This window comes from Cygnus atratus, chromosome 7, assembly GCF_013377495.2.
Source record: "Cygnus atratus isolate AKBS03 ecotype Queensland, Australia chromosome 7, CAtr_DNAZoo_HiC_assembly, whole genome shotgun sequence".
NCBI lineage: Eukaryota > Metazoa > Chordata > Aves > Anseriformes > Anatidae > Cygnus > Cygnus atratus.
The window spans coordinates 9,233,244-9,257,717 of record NC_066368.1 but is presented as its reverse complement, the minus strand read 5'-3'; the positions used below and the strand labels follow the sequence as shown (position 1 = coordinate 9,257,717).

The 24,474-nt window shown below is 36.9% G+C and overlaps 1 protein-coding gene across 1 annotated transcript in view; it reads right to left on the bottom strand.

Moving 5' to 3' along the window:
* The window catches only part of NRAP (nebulin related anchoring protein), a 50,207-nt gene that overhangs the window by 7,025 nt on the left and 18,708 nt on the right, over positions 1-24,474 (bottom strand). Inside the window, exons 16-35 of the mRNA XM_035547732.1 lie at positions 23,906-24,010; positions 22,350-22,457; positions 21,341-21,442; positions 20,645-20,842; positions 20,315-20,419; positions 17,992-18,090; positions 16,196-16,300; positions 15,938-16,045; positions 15,011-15,322; positions 13,839-13,943; positions 11,600-11,698; positions 9,705-9,809; positions 9,220-9,327; positions 8,295-8,408; positions 7,282-7,479; positions 5,309-5,413; positions 4,151-4,249; positions 3,252-3,356; positions 2,799-2,906; positions 822-1,133 (exon numbers count right to left, since the gene is read on the bottom strand). Coding sequence (XP_035403625.1) covers positions 822-1,133; positions 2,799-2,906; positions 3,252-3,356; positions 4,151-4,249; positions 5,309-5,413; positions 7,282-7,479; positions 8,295-8,408; positions 9,220-9,327; positions 9,705-9,809; positions 11,600-11,698; positions 13,839-13,943; positions 15,011-15,322; positions 15,938-16,045; positions 16,196-16,300; positions 17,992-18,090; positions 20,315-20,419; positions 20,645-20,842; positions 21,341-21,442; positions 22,350-22,457; positions 23,906-24,010 — 2,700 coding nt within the window. The remainder of the gene's footprint in view (positions 1-821; positions 1,134-2,798; positions 2,907-3,251; positions 3,357-4,150; positions 4,250-5,308; positions 5,414-7,281; positions 7,480-8,294; positions 8,409-9,219; positions 9,328-9,704; positions 9,810-11,599; positions 11,699-13,838; positions 13,944-15,010; positions 15,323-15,937; positions 16,046-16,195; positions 16,301-17,991; positions 18,091-20,314; positions 20,420-20,644; positions 20,843-21,340; positions 21,443-22,349; positions 22,458-23,905; positions 24,011-24,474) is intronic.

Below are 24,474 nucleotides of genomic sequence, written 5' to 3'. Positions count from 1 at the left end.
ACATCCCATCACTTTGTCTCTCAATAAAATCCTGAGTTCAGTGCGATCAGCTCTCTGAAAACCTATAAAGAGTTAGAACAACTTCCTGAACAACCTTTTGCACTTCCTTGCTGGATCATTCAGTCTCTTTTCTAACACAACAAAAACCCACCCAAATATAGCTTTCTGGTACAAAGCACCTAAGGAAAGACGACTCCAGAACCTAAAGCATTAAAATACAGCTACCTGCATCCATGCAGCCTTATACATGAACTCGATATTTACATGTGTTTGAACATAGCCAATAGCTTGCCCCTGAACAAAGGTAAACATGCTATGACGAAGTGACATCGGATGTTGCCCATTCTGAGATTCCATCATTTCTGTCGAAGCTTGTCTGAACTTACATTTGTGAGATCAATTTCTGTGAACACATCTGGGGAACTGGTTGTTTGATATTCCCAGCTCCATCTGCAAAATGACCCTCTAGCACCATATCTCAAAGCAACCTCTGAGCATTTAATTTCCTGCACAAAGAATTCTGCACGTAGGGCAGTGGCTGTCAAACCTCTGCCTGGCTGTGATCCAAAATGTCACGAGATCTTTTTTACATCCCTCAGGTAAGTGACCACAATGATTTTCTGTCAGATTCATAACATGAGAACCTCTGATTCACATATATTCCGTATGCGCAGAGCAATCAGATATCTTGCTGCTACACATACACAAGTTTACAATCCTCCTAAAACCACTGCCCAATGTCAGCATACGATTTGTTCCAGTCATTCAAAGCTTTGTTATTGCTAAGTTCAGTTTACTGTTAACAGAGGGAAAGTCTTTACCTCACTCTGTAGCATGTGGGCTTTTTTGGCCCATTTCATCTTCATGTCTTCTGGGAGTGCTGTAAATTCATGAAGCCTCTTTCTGTAATCTTGATCACTTGCTAAGGCCTGGGCTTTCCTTGCATGGACAAGATTCACCATGTCCATGGGCAAATGGTATTGAGACCACACTCCTTGGGATCCTTTCTTATATTCCTGTTCACTCTGTAATTTGGCAGCATGCAAGCAATGCAGCAACCTGGTATCATCCAGAACACTTCTGGCACCAATGTGCTTTCCTCTCTCCATCACAAAGTTGTATTTATACTGGTACTAAAAATAAAAAAGGGTAAAAGTGAAAACGTGCCAAACTTAGGCTGGCTGCTCTGGCTAAATAACTCAGGATAAAACATGGAAACATCTATGCTGACTGTAAAAACAGCCAGAGTATGCAGTGCTACGAAGTAATTTTTGAATCTCTCATTGCTCTCAAGTTTAAATATCACAGTAGTTGCAACATTTAAGTTAAGCACAATTCAATACATGCTTTGAATATCCTCTAAGCATTTGTCATGTTTAACCTCAGATCATGGACTTTCATTATCTCTCATAGTTATGATCCCATCATTAGGAATGAGAATGTAAGAGAAACAAACAAAAGAAGAAAAAAAATCTATACAGAGCATTACAGAGCATATATACATATGCACTTTGTAGCCTTCAGATTTGCAAATGCCACCCAGCTATTTTAAAGAGTAAATTCAGTCTTTCTGGATCAATAACTATGTTGAGAAGCCTAAGATGGTGGCCTGAACACGAGAATAAGCACCAGCAACCCCTCATTCTCATCTTAGCTGGGACTATAACTCTCCCTATGATCTTGCATTTATCCTCTCTGTGAAATAGTGATGATGATGATAATGATTATTTATACAGCATCAACAGGGTGCTTGGAACTTTAAAGGGAAGGCCTGGGCCCTGAAGAGTTCATAATGTAGTTGAAATGGGATAATAACACTTATCTACCACACAAGAGAGTTGTGGGGATTAAATTACAGTAGCTAATGTTTATAAAGTGCTTCGAAGATGAAGGGCCAAATTCAGATCTGTTGTAAGTGGATGTAATTCTATTATGGATTTGTACCCTTTAGAGCAGATCTGAAGCTGTAACCAAAAGCACTCTGCAAAATATAGTTAAGTATACATTACAGCTAGATATAGCTGCTTCATAAAACAAATGCACATGAAATAGATTCATATTTTATCATATTAGAGATAAAATATGCAACTAAATACTACACAAAAAAAATACTTTCTTTAATTAATTTTAGCTTAATTGTCAGTTTTTTCTTGTTAAATTTCGAGATGAACTTCGGCTTTCTGAGAAATGGATAACATCACGTCTGAGTATTTTCCAAACAACAACCTAAATGAGAGAATATTTTTAGGGGTAAGAAGATTTGTTCCCTCTGTTTTGGGCAGTAAAAAAAACACATGTACAAGAGAATTCACTAATTTTCACTTCCTAACCGGACAGTCAGCTCCTGATTTACAGAGATTCAAAGAACACTTCTTCTGAGTTCATTTCAATTCAGGAGCCCTAAGCACTTCCAAAAGTCAGTTCAAAGCAGGGTGGACAGAATTAGTGGGCACTTTATAATATGAGAAGCTAAAAGCCTGGAGAGGAGCAGAATCTCTCTGATTTATCTGTCTGCAAATACTTTAATTCACCAGCTATTTCCCACTGGAAGATGTTTAACTGAGCTTGGTTCCCGATTAGCAGTGATTCCTCCTCTTTTTTTTTTCTTCCCTTTTTTTTTTTTTTTTTTTTTTTTTAAATTCACACAAAGAATCTCATTCATAAGTAATATATTCTGTCTCACACTTGTCTCACATGGTTATGGAGTTGCTTTAATTCAGTAAAATCTGCTTTAGACATTGTTTTACATGAAGTTAACAGAAATTATGCAAGATGGAAGGTTGAATCATTCAACTCACATCACTGGCAATTTCTCTGGAGGCCTTCGCAGTCTGGAAGGGGAGTGCTTCCGTTGTCAGCTTGTAGCCTTGAGCTCGTAGATTACGCCAAGATTCCCTGTATTTTGCCTAAAATAGGAAAGGCACATGTAGATTGCTCTTTCACTTTTAAATGCACAAAGGAACAAACAAAGGAACCCTCTTTCATTTGTTATTCTGAGTTACAGTCTCATCCCTCATAATCAAAGGATTTTTTTTTAATTATCTTGAGGAAATCCTACTAACTTAGACAAAACAAGTCTTATTCTTTATGTAGATTTAATTTACAACTGTATGTATGCTAATGGAGATAAATATAATCAAATCAGGGAAAGCATAAATAGAACAGATCTAAAAAGTCCTCTGCTTATCCATCTTTCTTGAAATTGCACAAATCATCCTCCAACTCATATAAGAGATATAAAAACCTCTTACATCACTGAGATTGGCTGCATTTATTCTTGCTCGCGTAAACTCAGGCAGACCCAGCGTTGGTGTATAGTGATGCTGACTGTCCTCTCCTGCTGCTTTATAGAGACGCTAGAAAAGAGATCAAAAAAGACAATTGCAATTAATTTTCCCAGTGTTTCAATAATGTAATAGCAGTGTTTAAGTTGTTTATGATTATGACAATTGTAATCAGCCACTGAAAAAAACAGCTGAGAATATAACAATGCTATTGTATGATTTTGTTTTTTTCTGGGCATAAAAGAAAAGCAAATTTAAAATCAATTTTTATGCATATATCATGAAGCCTACCCAGTGTGCTGTTAGCCTTGAATTTGTATGTTCCCAGGAGGCCATAAGTTGACCTAAGAACATTAAGGGCACCTTGAATGTGGGTTATTTAAAAGAGCTGGCATTTCAGTAAGACTCGACATTTTCTAGCTTGGATTTTTTTATCCTTGTGTTATTACAGACAATTCTGGTAATTTACCTGTGGGTTTTCTCTTGTTTTTTGAAAATTAGAAAAAAGATTCTTTTTCTGGAGGCCTCAAAAGTGGACTGCATTATGCAAATGAGCTCCCTCAAGAACACCCCCCAGAAATGATCTTTAGAGGCTTTGTTTCATGTAAAAACACCTGATAACAGGACATATGGGCATATGGGCACTATTCAAGCTTTTTAAAAAGAGGCTGAATTGAAAAATGGGATTAAATATTTGTCTGGAAATAATAAAATGTGATCTAACTGTGCAAAAGCAGAATTCAGTGATGCTTGCTTTCTTTTTGATGCATTTTCTTTCAAGAACAGGGTTGTCTCTTTCCCACTCCTCCATCCCTCTCTCTGCATTTTGAAAAGCATATTTTCTGATTCACGTTAGGAGAGCCTACCTCATTAGCAATCATATTGCTGAATTTTGCATGAAGGAGACCAGGAGAGTCTGTCACCGATGTGTACTTGAAGGAATGTGGCTGCTGACGATATTTACTCTGAGTTCATACACAAAGAAAAATGAACAGAATAACTAAATTGTCTTGTCAGATAAGGTACATTTTCCAACACCAGTACTTAAACACACTAGAAGTGTGTTTAAAACCCTGCCTTGCAAAGGATATGTTATCTATTAACCATTAGACTAATTTACCTTTTGCTTCTCTGAATGATGAACTCAAGTCTCACAGGGGAAAAGTAAGGAATAAGGTGTGAAACAAACAAACAAACGAAGTGCTGCTATGTTGAATATAGTAATAAGGTTGTTTCACCCCTTGGTGCCATTAACCCTGGCTAGTGGAATTACAGTAAAGGTAAATCCAATCCTAAGAAAAGGTGCTGCATAAGCCAAATTATTTTGTTTTGGTGGGAAAGATAAGGTTCCATCCAACCTGTGGTGTTATGTCAGAATTGTGAACAAAATAACTAAGATCACTGCAAGAAGGGATCCATTCACTAGAATGCAACTATGAAGAACAATCTTATTTTTCCTAATTTTACGTCTATCTGAATATGGGCTAAAAATCCATGATTTGAAACTAGTAGAGACTGTAAGAAGACAACAAAACAAAGGAGAGAAAAATCCAGTTAAAGCAGTGTTTAAAAAAAAAATAGCACATGAAGGCGGCAAGTGAAAAACAATCTAAGACCGCAAAGCAGAAGTCAAGCTGAGGACAGTGTAATGTACTGGGCACTCTGCAGTCTAATTTTGAAGAAACAGTACAAGGCACTTAAGAGAGAGAGTCACAACCTTATTTTTTGGTTGAAAAACAGAAAAGAAAAACCACAACATTTTAAAACTAAAATAAATCACATAAACTAACAACCTCCTAGGTCTGAAACATGGGAGAAAAGATTTGTGAAAAGTTAGCAAAGCCTGCAAAACCTTGAATTCCATCAGGTTCGCCTATCTGCAGTTAGAACATGATTGGAGTGATCAAACGCAAGGGGAGGGAGCCTAGCATTATCCAGTGAGTCACTTTGCCAGCCCAGTTTAATGGAAAGACATCTGGCAAACTCTTGTTTGTAGGGGAGAAATCAAAAACCTCTTTTGTTACCTCACTGATGAGTTCAGAAGCTTTCTTCTTTCCTTCAATCTCTAGGGCCCCTGGAGTAATACATCCAACTCCTCGCATAAAGTTCATGTCTGACCGGTATAAATTCTAAGGAAAACCAAGCAGAAGTAATTACAAGTTTGCATTTGAGATGCCCTATATTTATTCATCCAAAAATACACAATAAAGTTATTTAAATAAATCCACTAAAATTAGTGCCTACCACAGAGAGCTAAGATACTTTCCCCTAGGTTCTCGTGTTTCTGTGCATACAGCACCAACAGATCTACTGTACAGATGCAAGATTCTAAAGAGTACTAAGTCCCATGAACACTGAATGATATTTGGGTTCCTAACTTCCATTTGAAACCTTGAAAAAACTTTTCCCAGATATATAAATTCCATTTGCATATAGCATATAAATCAAATCTACAGAGTATTCATTTATAAATTCACATTAAAAAAAAGCAATTTAGAAAAGTGTATGAAATATTACAAAAAAAGCTAGTAAGTTCATAATAACTAGAATAGCAAACAAAATAAGGTTACTTTCAAACAATTCTGCACGGTTATGACATAAATAGGGAACACTACAGAAAAATACCACTGAGACAGTCTGCAGATTTTGTTAAAATATTTTCTGGACCACCAAACACAGCAGAGACTCATTGTAGACGTTACTTTTTCAAATGTTACCACTAGATTATAAGTAGATACTTTACAACAAATATTATTTCATCTGTTGATGAGATGAGTGATGATGAGAAGGAGGATTGTCTTATTTTCTGCTTCAAAAGAATTATAAAGACCAAACAAGTAGTAAAACACAGATTTGTCTACTTGATGGATATGCGGAAACTGCAAGTGCTTACTAAGTGAAGAACTAGCTTTACTTAGGAGTTTTTGTTCAGCCAAACACATGTAATGGAAATGGACTATGCCTAGGAGAATAAAATCAGCTTTTCTTCTATCCTCTCACGCATATGCCTGCCCAGTGCTAAGCTCCGGACTCAAAAGCACTGCAGTGCCGTGTATGGGAAATACCCTTTGGGAGTCTGTAGATTAGAGAGGACAACAGTAGATATCTCTCCTCACCTCTTGCCAGCTATTAGCCAGCTGATAAAAGAGGTAAAGTCTGCACTCTGAGACATGTTGCTGCCTATCAGCATTTGATTCCCAGGTCAGAAGATAAGCACGGAGGGAAATCTGCTTCAGAATCTCTGATTACATCTGTTTTCACTCGAGTTAGGGCAGCACAACCGTAGCTGATGTTAACGATTGTTTGAACGCAGTTGCCATCTTTAAGATTGTTGGCTGAAAATGTAGAACTTACATACAGTGGCATTCTTGGGCCAGACTTCTTTTTAAGATACAGTCCTTCCTGAGGACTCCTGAGGCAACCTAATTTATTGAAAGCCCTTTACTTAGAGATTAGTGCATACTGACACTGCCTACCCTTGAATTTGTAATGCGTTATCTAGGTAATTCTACTCAAGATCATGTAGTGAGCTAAACTCATCCTTATGAGAATTGCAGTGGTTATATCTTGGGCCACAGTGTACAGGTCTCTTACAAATCAGATCTTTAACAACAGGCATTTTTCTTGTGGAAGTGCACATTACTCCCACCCAGGTGCAAATCAACTCAGAATACCTATGGGTAAAGAGTCTTCATGGTTAGTAAGACCTTAAAAAGAGTAACTCGCCAACAGTGAATTACAACCAACATCCCCACTTGCAAACACTTCTCTGCCCCAACATCAAAGACTACTTTATCTCTTACCATGGTGCGATCACACACATTGTACAACTGCCCAACAAATAAATGTCTAATTCCTGAATGTAATCAAGGGAGAACAGTAATTGTTTATCCCTCAGTTGCCATGCAAATACATACCATCAGCTGCCATGATTTGGAACAGAACTATCTTGCACCAGACCCAACAGGGAAATATTGCTGGGATGTTTTGCAATTACCTCACTCTGTAGTTTATATGCATTCTTGGCACACTGCAATCTCAGATCATCAGTCAAAGAAGTGTACTGGTGTAGCAGCTGTCTGTATTCTTGTTCACCGACCAAAGACTGGGCTTTCCTGGCATGTACCAAGTTTATCATATCCAGTGGCAGATGGAAGTGAGCCTTTGCATCCTCAAAACCTTGCTTATATTTCACCTATCAAATTAAAAACAGATCACATTTATAATCACAGCATGGTAATCAGAATTCAAATTTTGATCAGAAGACGCATTATCCATCTTTCTTCAATTTTCCAGCATAAATTATTCTTTTTAAAAATGTTTTTCTTAATCTGTTTAACTATGCAGTGAAGAATCAATATGTGCAATTATAATATGTGGCACCCTACTTTTCATCAAAATAGGAGTCATCTTTATTATATTTAATTAAGATGAGGTATAATTTATTTTCATTTTTATTAATTGGACACATTAAAGCTATAAATTATCAAACTGAGGAAAGAATTCTTAATTTACTGCATTTCTAGAATGCACAACAAAAAGTTGAAGCTACTGCCTGAAGATAGAACACAAACGGCCACATGTGTATTAGAATTAGTAAAAATCCCTACTCAAAATATTTGTCATTATATACTAATTTGGCCAGCTTAATTTCAAAATATTAAATATTATTTCGGGGTGGGGGGGGGGTGAGTTGTTTTTGATTTTTGTTTTCACTTCTTGTTCCAAGAAAAGAAAGCTGGAGAAATATTCAAGGATTTTTTTCATATGAAATTTCCTAATCAGATTATGCAAAAATCGAGAAACATCCAGATCTATTGACGATCATCAAACTGACTTAAACTAACCTCACGGATGACTGATTTATTCAGACAGTTGTTTTACCTATCTCAATCTACGCATACCATCACACAAGAAAGAATCCCAGTGTAAGCCCACTGCAATCAAACAGTATAAGAAGCTAGTCCAAAGCTGTCCATGAGATCAACATCCACATCTTCTTGTACTTACATCACTCTGCAGTGATGATGCATGAACTGAATGAGCAATATGAATATCACCGTCCAGTCCACATGAACCAACCATCTGTCCTTTCATTTTCTCAAATGCCTCTTTATACTTGTGCTGAAAAAAAAAATAGGAAAAAAATATGAATAGGACTGAAGAGAAGCAAGTATTAGAACTGTTAAAATCTGAATAAGAAGGTTTTCTTATTACAGAAGGAGAGCTATGGACATTTAATTCTGGCTATACTTAATATGATAACAAATTTGAATAAATCTTCAGTGGATTTTGAAAAAAATCTTCAGAGACTTCATCTACGAAACATTTAAATATTTTATCCTATTTAGAGAAAGTCACACACATACAAAAATATATAAATAAACCCACAACAATGAACACTTAAAATAGTTTGGGTCAGTTACCTGCTATTACACAGGTGGTGAAAGACAAGAACCTGATGCAGGTGTTTAGAATCAACCTGATGAGCCTCTCTCCATTAGCTCTCTAGCAAATTCAGAAAAGCTAGTCTCCTATGCTTGAAATTAAACTATATATCTCTACAACCTGCAAAGGACACCCAAGACAAACACTGAAGGGTAGAACTTCCTGACTAAGCTCTCTTCTCCAAAGGTTGGCTATCTGACAGTGGCTGATATCTCCTGAACAATCCCTATCACTGTTAGTGACTGTAGCCAAGTCAATACATTAGGGAGGTTGGTCAGCTTTGCCTTAGCAAACCTTCCTTTGATGGTTAACTTGATTGTGTCCACACCTCCAAAAGCACAATAACTAACTAGACTGAGGCCGGATGTCTCCCAGCTGCAGAGTTCACTGGACATGCTGTTTCCATCAAGAGTCACTCAGCAGAGCAGAAACACTCTGGAGTGACTGACATCTCCTACTGGACAATATCAGCAGTAAGTTCACCTACATCGCTTATGATTTCACCCGAAGCCTTTGCGGCCTGGAAAGGAATGGCATCTAGTTTCATTTGATATCCACCGTCTTTCATCTTTCCCCAGGACTCCTTATAGCGAATCTAGGAAATATGGAACAGGACAGAAGCAGAGAGGCTGTTCAGAGGGTTGACACTGCAGCATTGTTGTTATCCTAGCAACGTTACCAGAGTAGTTTCATTCTATTCTAGCACAAACTGCTAACATAAATGAAAATATCAATACACAACATGAATAATCACATCACGTGTGTTCATTCTTATCTTTCTAACTTAAGAGAAGTTTGTTAAGAAGTTTGGTAAGAAATTTGATTTCTGATTTTACTTCAGAAACACCTAGACCACAGATCATACACTGGTGAAAGGAAAAAAAAATAGTATGATTTCTGGTGTAGGATAAACGGGAAAGCACTATCAACTTTTTCCATTTTCCTTTAAAGTATTAAAGGTAAGATTTATACCTCACTGATATTCATGGAATTTAATTTGGCCAGAAGGAGTTCAGGAAAATCTGTTGTTGGTGTATACTGATGCTTTACACTCTCTCCATGTTCCTTGTACAGTCTCTGCAAACAGAAAAGAGTTTCAGTAGCAAGTGTTGACTACCCATTCATCACCTAATTCAGACAAAAAATATTTTCAAATAGGTTTATGGAATGCAAAGACTATGGCAAAATTACAACAGCATTAAACACAGGCAACCAAATCAGTCAAAAAGTATTCAAAAAAACTTCTAGTGTTTGACGCACCCATCAGCTTGAGTATGTGAGAAGTTACGAGCATATAAATCAATTACTATGAAAGTTCATTTATCTGAGTATTAATTTGATAAGACTTCCAACATATGCGAATAAGGAAAGGGAGAATAAACAATATTTATTACAGATATGCAGCCTTGAGAGGCCCACCAGCACTTCTGAAACTCCACAGGAATCTGGGGAGTTGAAGTTCCCCAAACACATCTTTCCAAATTTGTTCATTTTTAGTAGATGAATACTATGACAGTTATCTGTGCAATTACTCCAATTTCATTTCCAGAGCTAGTTGCAAGGGGGTCGCTCAATAGACAACGGCAAGAAACAAAAAACTCAGAAGGTGACTGATCCCATCCTAAATTGCCTATGTGGGCCACTCGTATCAATCTTTGGAGGAAGAATATAGAGTTGGCTCAGGACTTTCGGATGTCTACAGACAGATAAGAGGCATTCTATGAGGTTAACTGGAACTTCACCTACCATGGCTAATCAGATCACCTCCTTCAAATTATTTTTCTTTCCTCTCTTAGTTTATTCTTACATTAACATGCTAGTTTTCGGCCCAGTACAGATAGCCACTTTTTTGTGGCCTTTGGTCCATACCTTGACCACCCAGCTTGCCTTTCCCAGGCATGATGGGTTTGAGACCCTCTAGATTAGAATGAACATCTCTCTGTTTCACCCTGCTGCCACTTTCTTTAGCAAGTAGACCCACTTGTAATGCAGCTCCATGAGAGGAAAATTAATGAGAACTCCACGTGTGAAGAAGTAGAGCAGCAGACTGATTTTGACTGTGGCTCAGTGGAACAAAATGACTTTTATTTATCCTGCCTGAGATGTAAGCCTTTTGGATCTTATTAATTAAACCAAAGGCATAGACACTATAAGTATTACAATAGCATGTGTTTTACACAAAGTCTTTCATCTTCTTCTTCATTTTAAAAATATCTATTTTCACAATGAAACATCCTCTCATGTTTGAAACTTGTCTTTTTTGAGTGACTTTTGCGTATTATTTACTTCAGTATTATCCCAGTTAAGTCTACAATGGTTTTAAATCGCTCTTCTATTAAAAATAAACATGTTTAAACACTAAACAGCCTCAGTTCTTCCCTTTAAGGTTTCCCCTTCTGGATTTCTCTCTCAGGAGGATGACAGCTTGAAATAATTTATTTTTTCTTCCTTGTCATGCTGCCTCACATTTTCTTTCCAAAGAATATACAGAAATTGAATTTTGAAAGATCTGTTTGAAAAGGTGAAAGAACCCCATATATGTTCTTCCTCAGTGAATCTCAAAAGGCCAACAGCCTCTAAAGGTCAAAGGTCAGTTTTACTCTTAAATTTTACTTCTGGAAAAAAAAAAAAAAAAAGGACTGAAAGCCCTTTTTACATGAAATTCCCATTCACTTCAGTGGGATTGCTACGACTTCCCATTCCAAGTTAGAAACATGCTCTTTGTGAGATGCACCACACCAGAACACAGAAGTTTCATGGTTCCCAAGGATAATCTCAGAGAAAGAAAGAGAAAGCCAGTGCTTCAATCAGGTCGTTCAAAGAGGATACCACTCTTATAATCATAATGTATATACATTATAACTTACATCCACAGCCTGGTTATAACTAATTCTAGCCTGGATCATCTCAGGAGTGTCTTTAATACTGGTAAACTTCAAAGCATATGGATGCTGACGGTACTTCTTCTGTTGAGCAGAAAAAAGATCAAAGCTGTGAATTTTGTGCTGCTCTTTCATGCTATTTGAAAGAGAAAAATCATAGGTTGCTGGAGATTAGAGTGAATTTGTGAACATAATTATTATTCCTCTTTCCTCATCTTTATGTCCTAGGTACTTTCAGATTAATATTTGTTTCGATTTAACGATAACCTTTTGCCAATTAATGTTAAAGTATTTCTCCGTAAATATAAAGAAAATATTTCAAAATCAGGTTCTGCCTACTAAAATACTCCAGGACTCAGGATTTTAAAATCTTTTTCAGATGGTTTCAAATACAGTATGACTGATTATTTTTTTTATTTATTGTTCCTTTAAGCAAGAAATGGTATACAATTGTGGTGTGTTAATAATGGCAGCAGAAACTTACTGTTTCAAGACTCAGGTTTCCTCCTAACTTACATATAGCAAATATGTGCAGTCATTAACATTGTGTCTATTTGTTATGGTATGTGATATTAATTCAGCTGGTTTGGAAGGACCCATAGAAGCTTCTCAGAAAACTTGTTATATATGTACATAATTAAAATGAAGACTTTGATGGGAAACTGACACTTTTTCCACATGGTCCCGTTTCTAAAATCTTCCCTTCCTGCATGAGTTGTCCTATACCCATCATAACTCTTATTTCTTCTCCAAATAGCACGTACTAAATTTTCCTGATGCCTGTGATGAACTCCCAAGTCAATAAACATATTCATGGCTCTTTTGGAAACTTTATATCTCAGTGTTCAAGTTTAAAGGCATATCATCCTCCTTTAATTTGAGCTATGATCTGCAGAAGCTTCAGACAACATCTTGATTCTTTGGAGACTCTAAACGACTATGTAAGACACATTAAATCTTTTAAGAGATCACAAGCTTATAAGCAATGTTTTGGTTTCAGAGAGAAAATCCTCAATAATGAGCAATCTTACTGAGTTTAAATGGGGACAAGAGTGGGGACACTGTTCTGTTCAGTTGTAGAGACAAATATGAGTTGACCAGAACACCTCTACAAAAATTCTGAGAAATAATATTGCTTTTTAGCAGTAATACAAGTAATTTGTGGTTTGTATGTAAAAAGGGAGGAGGCTCATAGCCATCTAAAATTTAGTACTCACAAAAAAGACTGGTATAAACAACCTACCAGGTCAAATTTCTACATGGCAAACTTGCCACTACTGTACATCAAAATGGTATACTTATATAGATTTACAGTTATTATCCCAGCTGCCATTGCTGTACTAGCTTTTATGAAGCTACCTTGCTTTATACCAGCTGAGGATCTAGTTTGTTGTGTGTAAGAAAAAACATCCTTCTTCATTGTAGACAATTGTACAGGAAGAAAAAAGTAGTGTTAGGAATAAGGCAAATGTGAAAGAATAACCATGACGCTACACCAGTGGTTATACTGTTATTCTCATTGAGCGAATGGACAGATGATTCCTGTATCACCAGTGGTTATCTAAAAAATAAAATCACAAAATTCAGTCTCCTAGTGCAGCAGATTTGGCCAATAGGACTCCTTCTGAAATAACAGAGACAGAATACGATGAACCTTTTATCCATTTCCACCAGTACCTCCTTTGAAGGCCTCATGAGACTGGCACAAATGTTTCTAGAGTTTGCCTTTCCTGTAAGTAGCATTGGCTACTGGGAGAAATAAGGATGAAAACTACTCAGACATATATATGTAGCTGCATACAGAGATATCTATGTGAATTTCAAATAGCTAATGTGAATATATTTGGAAAAGGAGCAAGAAGGAATGTGTACCTGTTACAAAAGAAGGTTCTTGGTCCAATGACTGCATCTTTTCATCATCTCTCCTGTTTTGCTTCATTAAAAAGGTAGGCTAGTGGGTAGCAATTGAGCACTGTTTGATTGCCATTATTATTCATAATATCATTTGTCACCTACTTTGTTTTTGCAAAGGCTATATGGACTCCTACTGGTGTGTGTTTGGTATCTGGTTTCCCTCTAATTACCAGTCCTATCCCTGGTTTTGAGGGCTTTCATGTGGTATGCCTTTTTCTTTCCCCTTTGAGTGGAAATTATTTTAATTTTATACAGACATTTTGCACACATTATGCAGCAAATTCTGTTGCATGCTGTCATGAAATCTCACCTCACTAATGAGTTCTCCTGCCTTCTTAGCCTGCTCCACATTTAATGACCCAGTGGCTATCCATCCAGCTCCTTTCATCCAGTTCAAATCTGCTCTGTATCGGTTCTGACAAAGAAAAAAAATCATCCTATTGTTGGTGTTCATACACTTAAAATGGCATTAAAGGATTCAGAAATCTCAGGAACAACAGCCAAGTCAAATTAGTTCCCGCTTGTGTTTTATTTGCTATTGAGCAGTTGCAAGGAAAACAAAATAAATTACAGAATGAGATAACAGTATCAGGACTCACCAGCACTTGTGCAATATACTTTGCAAGGCAATTTGTAGAAGTGGCCTACACCTTACTGTCATTTGTCATTTTTACTCTAATTTAGCTAAAAAATATAGTTCCACTCTACACAGCATCTGATTTGCGCTGTTTATAAGATTATTAACGATTTGCAATGATATGAAAATGACAATTAGCATTTCCTAACCCCTAACATTTTGCTGTACTGGAGGGAAAGCATTTTGTTGTTTGTTTGTTTTCCATGTGTCTTTAAGGAGCAAGGGTACAGATGTGCTTCTGTTTCCTCACTAAATCTCTTCTGCCAACAGCCTACTAAATTCCAAAAGCTTATACAAGCTCAACAGCTGGGTTTCTCAAAGAAGCCAGAAGCATTTCAGCACCTGCACCTCAACAAGACCTGTACACATATCCATCTTAGTTTCCTTTAGAAGTTCTGAGTTAAAACCTCAGGATGGCAGACTGACTTAGATTAACCACATAGTGTCAGACAGTGTATCTGATGGTGACAGCTCAGTACATGGGCTCCACGTGGAATTTTATCATCATTTTACATAAATTATTTAACCTCCCTATACATTAGGTAAAATGAATAAATAAATGTACTTCGTATGCAATTAGTAGGGTTTTATTAATATAGGCTCTGAAGAAGCCATGATCATAAATAGGATCATAATTCCTCTCAAAAACACCGAACACCTTAAATATGTCTCTTGAGCAAAGAAGTGGTTGCTAATTGCTCTTTTAATATTAGCTATTTAACGGTTGAAAAATTAAGTGCATAAATATGTCATGGCATTTTAGCATAAACATTCAAAGAAATTCAGCCCTAAGTATCTGAAGGGGTTGCATGAAAGTGTTAAAATACAATAAGTTCTGGACTTACATCACTTTGCAATCCATAGGCCCACTTGGCCCACGCCACTTTCATGTCAGTGGGCAAGACAGTGTAGTGATGGAGGGCTGTCTTATATCCTTTGTCTGTAGCCAAATTCTGAGCCTTTTTGGCATGGACAAGGTTAACCATATCCATAGAGATGTGGAACTTATTCTTCGTGTCCTCAAATGCCCTCTTGTACTCCAGATCACTCTGCAACTTTGACATTTGAAGGGAATGAGCCATTTTTGAATCTTCCTCTGCAGCTTTTACTCCAATCAGCTTACCCTTCATCTTCTCATAATCTTCCTTATATTTAATCTGTGAAGAAGGAAACAGACCATGAGTAAATGATCTAAGCTGTGAAACTGACACCTTTGCTACTACTAAAGCAATGGTGTATCAGTGTTGGGTCCCCAATACAAGGAGTCTATTTGAAAAAAAAAAAAAAAAAAAGAACTGGAATGCCTTAGAAATTAGCGTCTACCAAGAATAAACACTATCTCAATAGTAATATGCTCTCAAAAAGCTCTAAGAAATATTTTCTTTTTGGTTATCTTTAGAAAAAAACAATATTCCATAAGCACTGATGTCCAAAGAATCTTTCAGGGATTTTCTGGCCACCCATAGATGTATTAAGTTACTATGTTTCACATGAGAACCCCACTTTGAGTTCTAAAATTCACTCTCTGGTCAAAATGAGAATAGGAAAACATAGTCAGCGTGTAGGGAATAACTCTGAATTGCTCAGAGCAAGCCTTCTGAATTATTATGGAATACCATTCACCCAGACAACTCCTCCATTACTCTTTAGCATGAATCAAGGAGGGTGGCTCAGGGCACTGGGACAGATGTGACACATCCCTAACACTCTGGTAGCACCCTGGACCTTCAGCTGTCCTACAGATAAAGAACCCTGATAGAGTCCATACTCACATCACTTGCCAGATCCCTCTTTGCTTTAGCTGTCAAGAATGACAAAGCATCCAGACGAAGCACAAATCCTTTTTTCTTCTGCTGCTCCCAGCTACTTCTGTACAGTTTCTGAAGAGATGACAATAATACAGTGTTTTTATTACTATCAATAATATTCTATTCATTTTATAGTTAGAGCGGAAGTTCTCAAGTAGTATCAGACTATCATACACTCCATGACCATCAACTATATGTGTAAGGATCTGATCCTGATCATACCTCACTGATATTGGCAGCATTTGCTTTGGCGAGTATGAAGAAAGGCTCATCTTTTGTGATGGTGTACTGATGAAGAAACTGCTCTTTTCCTGACCTGTAGGCAACCTGTCCACAGAAAGCAAGTGTGGTTAACAAACAACAGCCCGTGCTTAATTTTGAAGAAATATCAATTGAAACACTCCAAATATTCAAGAATTTGTTAAGGCTAATTTATTTGGTGAGTTAGTCTTCAGCTTCATGACTTTTTTTTTTTTTTTTTTGTCAAGTCTGAATTTAAAAGCCAACCCACAGAGCCAAGTTGGCCTAATTACTCATGGTTAAATTTCAAGGAAGCAGTGAAATAACATGCATATCAGGATGCTTTAATTCTTCTTCCTAAAGTTAGTTACTTAACTGGCTATAAAGCTGACATTAATTCACAGCCCATACAAAATGTCTGCAAGAATATATTTCATCCAATATTAAACTGCAGCTACTTTTTAGGTGGAATGAAAGAGTTTAATAGAACATAAAAACAGTGAATTTTGGTCACAAAATGAAGAACACCAAGCAGTTCAATCTGCAGAGAAAACATGTGACCTAAATATAATTGCTGACATAATACTCCAGCATTTAAATAAAAATATAAAGGTCCCTTTTATGATCCAAGTAGCAAGCATCTCTATCTTATATCCCAGAGCAACTTCAACAGAGAAGTTAGCTACTCTGTTTCAGAACCCCATAAAGCTGTTGGCAGAGCTATTGAAAAGCTATGAAAAGATGTACCATTTCATGAAGCGTTATATTTCTTATATCTCACAGGAAAAAAAATAGATTGTCCTAGTATAAAGCCCTAAATTCAGCATTACTATTCGAGCTTCAACACATTCAGAAAGGTAGAATTATCCAGTACACAGAAGATAAATAATAGCAGTCAAGAGACCAGCGCTCTCCTCTGATTCACATTGGTGTTATCTTGGAGACACACAGCACTCATCCAAGTGCGTGCCGCATTTTTCTTGATGCAAAGGAACAAAAAAAGGAAACAAGGTAGTTGCCAGAAAAAAAAAATCATGAGGCAATAATGCTTTGTTCATGTAACACCTGTATCTTCAGTTCTGACTGTAGATGGAGCTGACTGTATCTTCAGTTCAAGGAACAGCACATTAAAATGCAACCCCCCCCACCAAAAATAATAAAAAATAAATAAATAAAAAAACCCACAGCTTGGAAAGTCACTTCTGTTACAATATTAGTCAGTCAGTAATTGTAACACCAGGTTCCCCTTCTTTTGGGAACTTAAGAGAGTTGCTGTCTGCTACTACATTGTTTTGAAATACTGCCTGAGGATCAGCTGGGAATACTTCATGCCTTTTACTTCCTCATGGATAGCCAATTTTTATGCAGATGATATTAATGTCCCAGGAGTATTCAGGCAACCTCTCATGAACACGTTTCAGCCATACTTGAATCCTGCCTGCACCACTCACAAGTTTGTTGCCAAGGCTGTCTTGTAGAGGTATCACCTCTCTTTCTCTGGCCACTGACATCATTTATGAGAAGCCTGGCTTGCAAATTTCTGTTCCCATTGTTTTTTGGGGGGCAACTGTTGTTCTAGTTCAGAAAATTCAATGAGAGAATTCATGTAATCAACAAATAAAACACTTAGAAATAAATCTCAAGAACTTCCAGAGGTTGAAAGCTTTCATGACGAGCTCTTCTTCCTCTCCTCTCCCCACCCTCAGTGTATATATCCCAGGAATGACCACATCATGAGAAAACTACTTGCAAAGAGAAAATTATGGTCAAGGACTTACATCACTTTGCAGTTCCTGGCTTTTCTTGGCATGTTTGATCTGAGAACTGTCCGCCACACTGGTGAACTTCAGAGCATCAACCTTCTGTCTGTATTTTTTCTAGATCAAATTAAAGCAGGTTACACAAAAGTTGCTATAATATTTATCTTCCCAAAGATTCAGTGCTTTCAAAAAGCATATGACCAATAGAACCAGAAGTCTGCTGCAAATTCCCAAGGCAGTTTTAGCATTACTATCAGAAAAAAAAAGCTTCCAAGTAATATATTCTGCTAGTGTCTCCTGCTGAGAGGACCACAGTGGCAAGGAGGTTAGTGTGAGAGCATGCCTAACGCACTGCTGCTGACACTGCAAGCAGAGATAATCTTTGGTGGCAGAGGTACTTGCCACATATCTTACAAGATCTTGGCTGCAATCAGACTGAAAGGTGCTCTTTACAAACTGGCTGTCTTAAGTCAGGGCCCATGAGAGCCTGTGAGCTACGCAGTCAATATTATTATCTCATTTTCTTACATGAAACTTCTCAAACATAGGGATGTGGTGTTCAAATCACAGAACATACAAGCTATTTTTCAGTTATCAAGACATTCGTAATTTATCAGTTAAATTAGAATGGGAAATTTCAGTGTCTTGAAATTAATTGTAATTCAAAATCTTCCCCACCATAAACTGAGAGTAACACCCATGAGAGCTCAACACAAGGTTCAGGTCTTGGATATGGAAAGAAACATCCTGCTCCACTCATCCTCTGGTACCAGCACTTAAATGAAATCTACTTGCATAGACAAATTTGCATACAGACTAATATTTCTAGCTTGCTAAATAAGACTTCCCTTACTTTTATTCCATTTTATTTTACATCTGAGACACACTAAAGAAAGAGGAAAACTTCCACTGATTTCATCAGCCCTTGGATCAGGCCTTTTTTGTATCCATGCCTCTGCCCAAGTCTTCTGCATCACTTATTTCAGAGCAAGCTAAGCACTTCTATCTGTCTTTGAGACAGTGCAAGGTAATTCAGCACATCATTTCAAGACCACAGAATAAGAGGGGAGACCAGGCAAACACTTCTTGCATACTTTAGTCAAATTCCTATTCTAACAATTCCACAAGGAGGTGGGGCTTTCCACCTAGGAGAGGTTTAATTGCATTTTTTCATTATCTGGCATTTCAGGAGAGAAATCCTTCTGTTTGAACTGATGGGCGAACAGATCAGTTTATGCTGTGACTTTCCTAGGGGAACACAAAACAGAAGTTAAAAAAGCATGCAGAACTTCAAAGAGGTGCTCATCGCTGTATTTTAGGAACCTGGAAGGGAAGGAGACAGATTAAAATCGGCATGTTTTGTCACATATCATGGAACACAACGTAGTGACATTCTGCAAAGAAATGACAAAATGCCAGGTAAGAGATCTCTAAAAAATATCCACCAGTCTCCAGTTTAAATGACTGTCAGCCATCTCTTGGCCTTACACAGCACTGAAATGAAAAAGCACATCATTATGGATTAAGTATTTGTGGAAGTGATTATTACTACAGCACACCACAGCAGCAGATGTCAGTCTATCTCTAGCAAGACACTGGATCTGAGAGTTGCTGCTCTTCTTTTGTTTCTAAGATGTATTTTTTTTCCCTTTACAGTAGCAGTGAGAGGATGTCAGAGACCCAAGGTATCAGAGAGTGTGATTTCCAGTAACTAACTGGCTTCCGTTCCTTCCTCCAGCACTAAGTGGGATTTTAACCTTCTTGTCAAACTTCCCCTAATTTATTTGTTCTTCTATCCTCTGGTTTTCCCAGCACTAGTGAAACAACTCAACCATAGCTAAGCAGCTGAGGAAGTGTACTTCCATAAGGTTAATGGCAGTGTGGAACCATGAATTAGGGAAAAGTGATGAAAAGTAGCACAGGTTGAAACTGCCACTAAAGTCACAGCCCTTATTTGCTGAAGAGCAAGAAAATTTTCAAACATGGCTGTCAAATATCTAATTTTTCAGCACCGTTCCTTAGAATTCTACACACTACGTGTAGCACATCACGTAGGAAATTCTGATTCCTTTCCATGCTGCTCTGCAAAATGGGTACGTGAATGAAAAGAGATGAAAGCACAATTACGGGGACTTTTGCTTCACAATCTTGACAGAAATTAATAATCATATAGTGGGAAAATTGTTTTTTAACCTTGATTCCAGGATCTCCTAAACTGTAGAATATCTAAATTATGTCCTTTTGATATAGGAGTTCCTTATCTATTCCACATGATGCAGTGGAATAAGCATGCATAAGCCTCTAAACAAACAACAGACAGAAGGCTGAGCACTCCGCTTACCTCACTGACCAAATCTCCTACATTTTTGGCATGTTGTATATTAAGACTTCCTTCTGTAATACACCCAACTCCTTTCATCCACATCAAGTCTGACCTATATTGAAGCTGTTGAGGGAAAAGGACATTTATTAGCATGGGGGACACAGGTACAATGTTTGCATGTGAACATGTGCACACTTGCCAGTTTCAAAAACCATTTTGAAGACATTTTAAAAAGTCATAGTGCAAATCAAGGAGTGTCCACGTGAAATAAGAACGTCAAATTCTGAAAAAAAGTTTATAAACATCCATATTGCTTGTAATACATAAGCGGAGTACATACAAACTTACATCACTCTGGAATCCATAGGCCTTCTTGGCCCATTTTGTCTTCATATCTTCTGGAACCACTGTGTATTCATGGAGTCTCTTCCTATAATCCAAGTCACTAGCAAGTGCCTGGGCCTTTTTAGCATGCCTCAGGTTTACCATATCCATAGGCAGATGGAAATGGGTCTTATTCTCCTCAAAATCTTTTTTGTAGGCAATCTAGAAACAGAAAGAATGAAAATAAGTTGTCTGTATCAGTGCATTGCAAATCCAAGTCTATCTTAAATGTCCAGTCCTGTTTGTTTCCAGATTAGGAAAAAAAATTTTAATCAGGTCCTATGAGGAATCCATAAAACAGCTGGCAGAATTAATTTTGCAGTCTCTAGAGACACCTTCTCTGTTACAGTACATCATAGTTTACAATATATTATTATCTGCTTGAAAGTTCCATGTAGAAGTGGTTATACTGAGGTTTTAATAGGATGATGTTATTTTCCTGCTCTGAAATTAGGACATCATCAACACAAAATTCCCTAGGGGAACAAAAATATTGTGCAATCATTGTACATTAACAGACTGAGGAAGGAAAACAGTTTCTGTCAAAGGCTTCCATTTCTTATAGTTAAACATCAGTAGCAGTGGTAGGTCAGGTATTGGTTGCTGAAAGATTCATAATTACGAAAAACACCTTTTGAGTAAGGGAAATAAATAATTTACCTCACTACTCATCTTGGCCACCTGCAGAGAGTGCAAAAGTCTTGAATCTTTGGTTCCAATTGCTTTTCCTTTTGTTTTTTCATACTCTTCTTTATACTTAATCTGTGAAAAAAATAGTTTGCAAGTCAAAGAACATTTTTCACTTACCCCAGAGATAAGCAATATATTTTTCACTGACGATTTGGGTGGTCAAAGTTTAGAAGAGTTTAGTCTGATTTGCATCTCATCGCTTCACATTTCCCAGACTTTCTCAGAAATTCCCACAGGCACAAGGTTGGTATTACTTACGTTGTCTTTAACCTTATTCTTTAAGGCTTACTCCTCTGACATGTATGTGCTTACAGACTTTAAGTCTTCTGAATAGCTAAATTATCTGGTTCTTCAACCAAATGACAAAAAACCAATCATGTAAAAATCAAGCAAGAAATCCAAGACTTGATTTTCTTAATGAAGTGGGAGAGCAGCTGAGTGAGAAGAAAACTCTTGTATTCTATTCCATTCTTAAGAGACTTCTGAATCATCTTCATTGCTGAACACTTTCCAACTACAGGCAAAGTTTCTTCCTTTTCTACCTCTCCAGAGGCTAAGAATTGTGAGATAAGTTGTTTAAAAATAGTTAGTTTGGATATATATTTTTTTACTATGCATGTGTTTGTGTTAAAGAAACAGACTAAAGAAACACACAGTCCCTTTGCAGTGGATGATAACAGCAATTTTGAAGCTAATAATTCAAAACACTGAATTTTACTATGAGAGGATTGAGCCATTGTCCTTTTGCAAACTTTGCTTCCTTCCATACACATATTCAAAAAAATAATAATTTCAGAGGGTGAATTTTCATAGCGGAGTCTGAGAAAGTTTCCAGCTGTTCATCTGCCTTTAAGAAAGATGAATGCATGACAGCCGAACGCAGGGCTTAAACACCCAGATGAAGTGAGCTAAGCTTTATTTCCCTGTGCTACAGTAACTTATGTAAAGAATAATTCCTAGGTAATTAAATGTAACCTACATCACTGGCAAGATCCCTTGAAGCTTTTGCAGCAAGTAGAGGCAGAGAATCAAGTTTCATTTCAAAGCCCTGGCCCTTACTCTTCTCCCAGCCTTCTTTGTACTTAATCTGAGAAAGGAAAGACAGGAACATGTTACTAACACATGAACACACAAGATCTTCAAATGAGCATGAGAATGACTAAGAACAAAAAACAAGTATAAATACTCTCTGCCCACAAACTAGAACATTATTAAATCACAATTTGTTATCATTTTGTGTTAATTAATTGGCTAGGATTGAATCAAGAGTTTTAATCTTGCAATTTAGAGTCATTTTAAACCCCAGAACTTGCACCAGCTTTGCATGCATAGCTCTTGTTTTTTCTTGGCATGGAGGAGGGAAAGGTTTCCAAAAGTGTCCGTGGTTTTGTCTAAATATGCAAATACTGTAGATTAATAGCAGCTGATCTCTAGGGATGAACAGCTGGTGCTGTTCACACTACATGTTTCAGACATCACACTACACATTTCAGGATTTTTCTTCCCCCATCGTACTGCCAAACTAGAGCTAGTGATGTGAAAATCACGTTTAACTTCTGGAAGTCAATGGAAGCTAAAGCACTAGTTGTTTAAACTTGTTTTCAAGGTTCCACTTTAAATTCCATTAGATCAGGATCAAGTATGCTTGCATGCATACACCTACATCCATGAACCTCTGATTTCTGGATGTAGCTTTTTTTTTTTTTTTTTTTTTTTTTACATTTTTGATAATATCTAATGCTGAGCATGCATCCCAACACATTATAGCCAAAAAGAGCGTTTCTCCACAACACAAATGCGACTCAAATGTAACTTAGGCGTAGAATAAATTGTATGAATATGCCATGAAAAACTTGCAGCAATGCCAACTCAAAACCATGAAGAATTATTAAGCTGGCTCAAAAATAAGTCACACCAGTAATACATTTGGAGGTTTTTGTTGTTGTTGTTTTCTTCTTTTTCTTTCTGTTTTTGTATTTGGTCATCTGTTGGGCTTTTTCCCCACAAAATTATCTACAATGCAGGTCTGATAATTACTTAACAATTTAAATAGAGGTTAAAGCTTTCCTGTAAGTGTTTTATTTTAACATCCGGGTCACTAAGTAAATCTCTATATATAGTAATGAATGAAGAACAGTAGCAACAGTGGCCTTGACTGAAGTTCACTGAAGTCACTGTGACTCATTGCACGGACTTCATTTCCATTGCAAAAACTTCCTCTGAGTTATTAGAAATGAAATAAATATTGTTTTTTTTCATATGAATACCACCACAGAAGCAGCTAATTTTGTGAAGTGATCACTGATATATTAAACAAATTCAAATCATTGGAAAAAATCTTGGAAAAAATGTCTGTCAGTTTCCATGTACTTGAAATTGCATGCCCTCTCTCTTCTGGTTCCTATATCTCATGCTGTTTAGTAAAAACAGACTGTAAATGCTAACCACTTCCAGAAACAGTGTCATCATCTGTACATTCATTTCTCCCTTTTAATGGCATCACAAATACAAGTATTTCCACAACACTTGACTTACCTCACTGTATAACTCAGCATTGGCTTTCGCCTTGACTAGCTGAGGTACATCCTGAGGTAGAGTGTAATTTGTTTTTGTCTTCTCATACTGGGCTCGGTAGTTCAGCTGTCATAAATTGAAAAAATCAAAACCAAACTCAGTTATTTTTAACTCACTAAATGATATGCCTGTTACACTGATTGACTGCTGTTGAATTGTAGGTTATTGGTGCCATATGATAGTGAAAGTCATAGCTGACAAATATATTGGGTGTGAAAAGCTAATTATAACTTTCACCTGGGTACTACTGATTAGAACAGTTATTCTATAAATAGAGTCATTATTGATTGTTTGTAAGCAGCAAATATCTGATTAAAAAAATGCACAGAAGATAAATCACTAACAAAGCACACTAATACAATTGTTAAAAATGGAAGACAATACTGTATTTAGTGGTATTGTTTGTTACATTTTTTGAAGTAATTTCATTCCTTTTGTATTCTTGTTTTATTTGTAAATCTGCTGGTTGTCTGTCAAAAATAAAAACACTTAAGTGCTACAAATGCTGTGAAATAAAGTTATCTCATAAT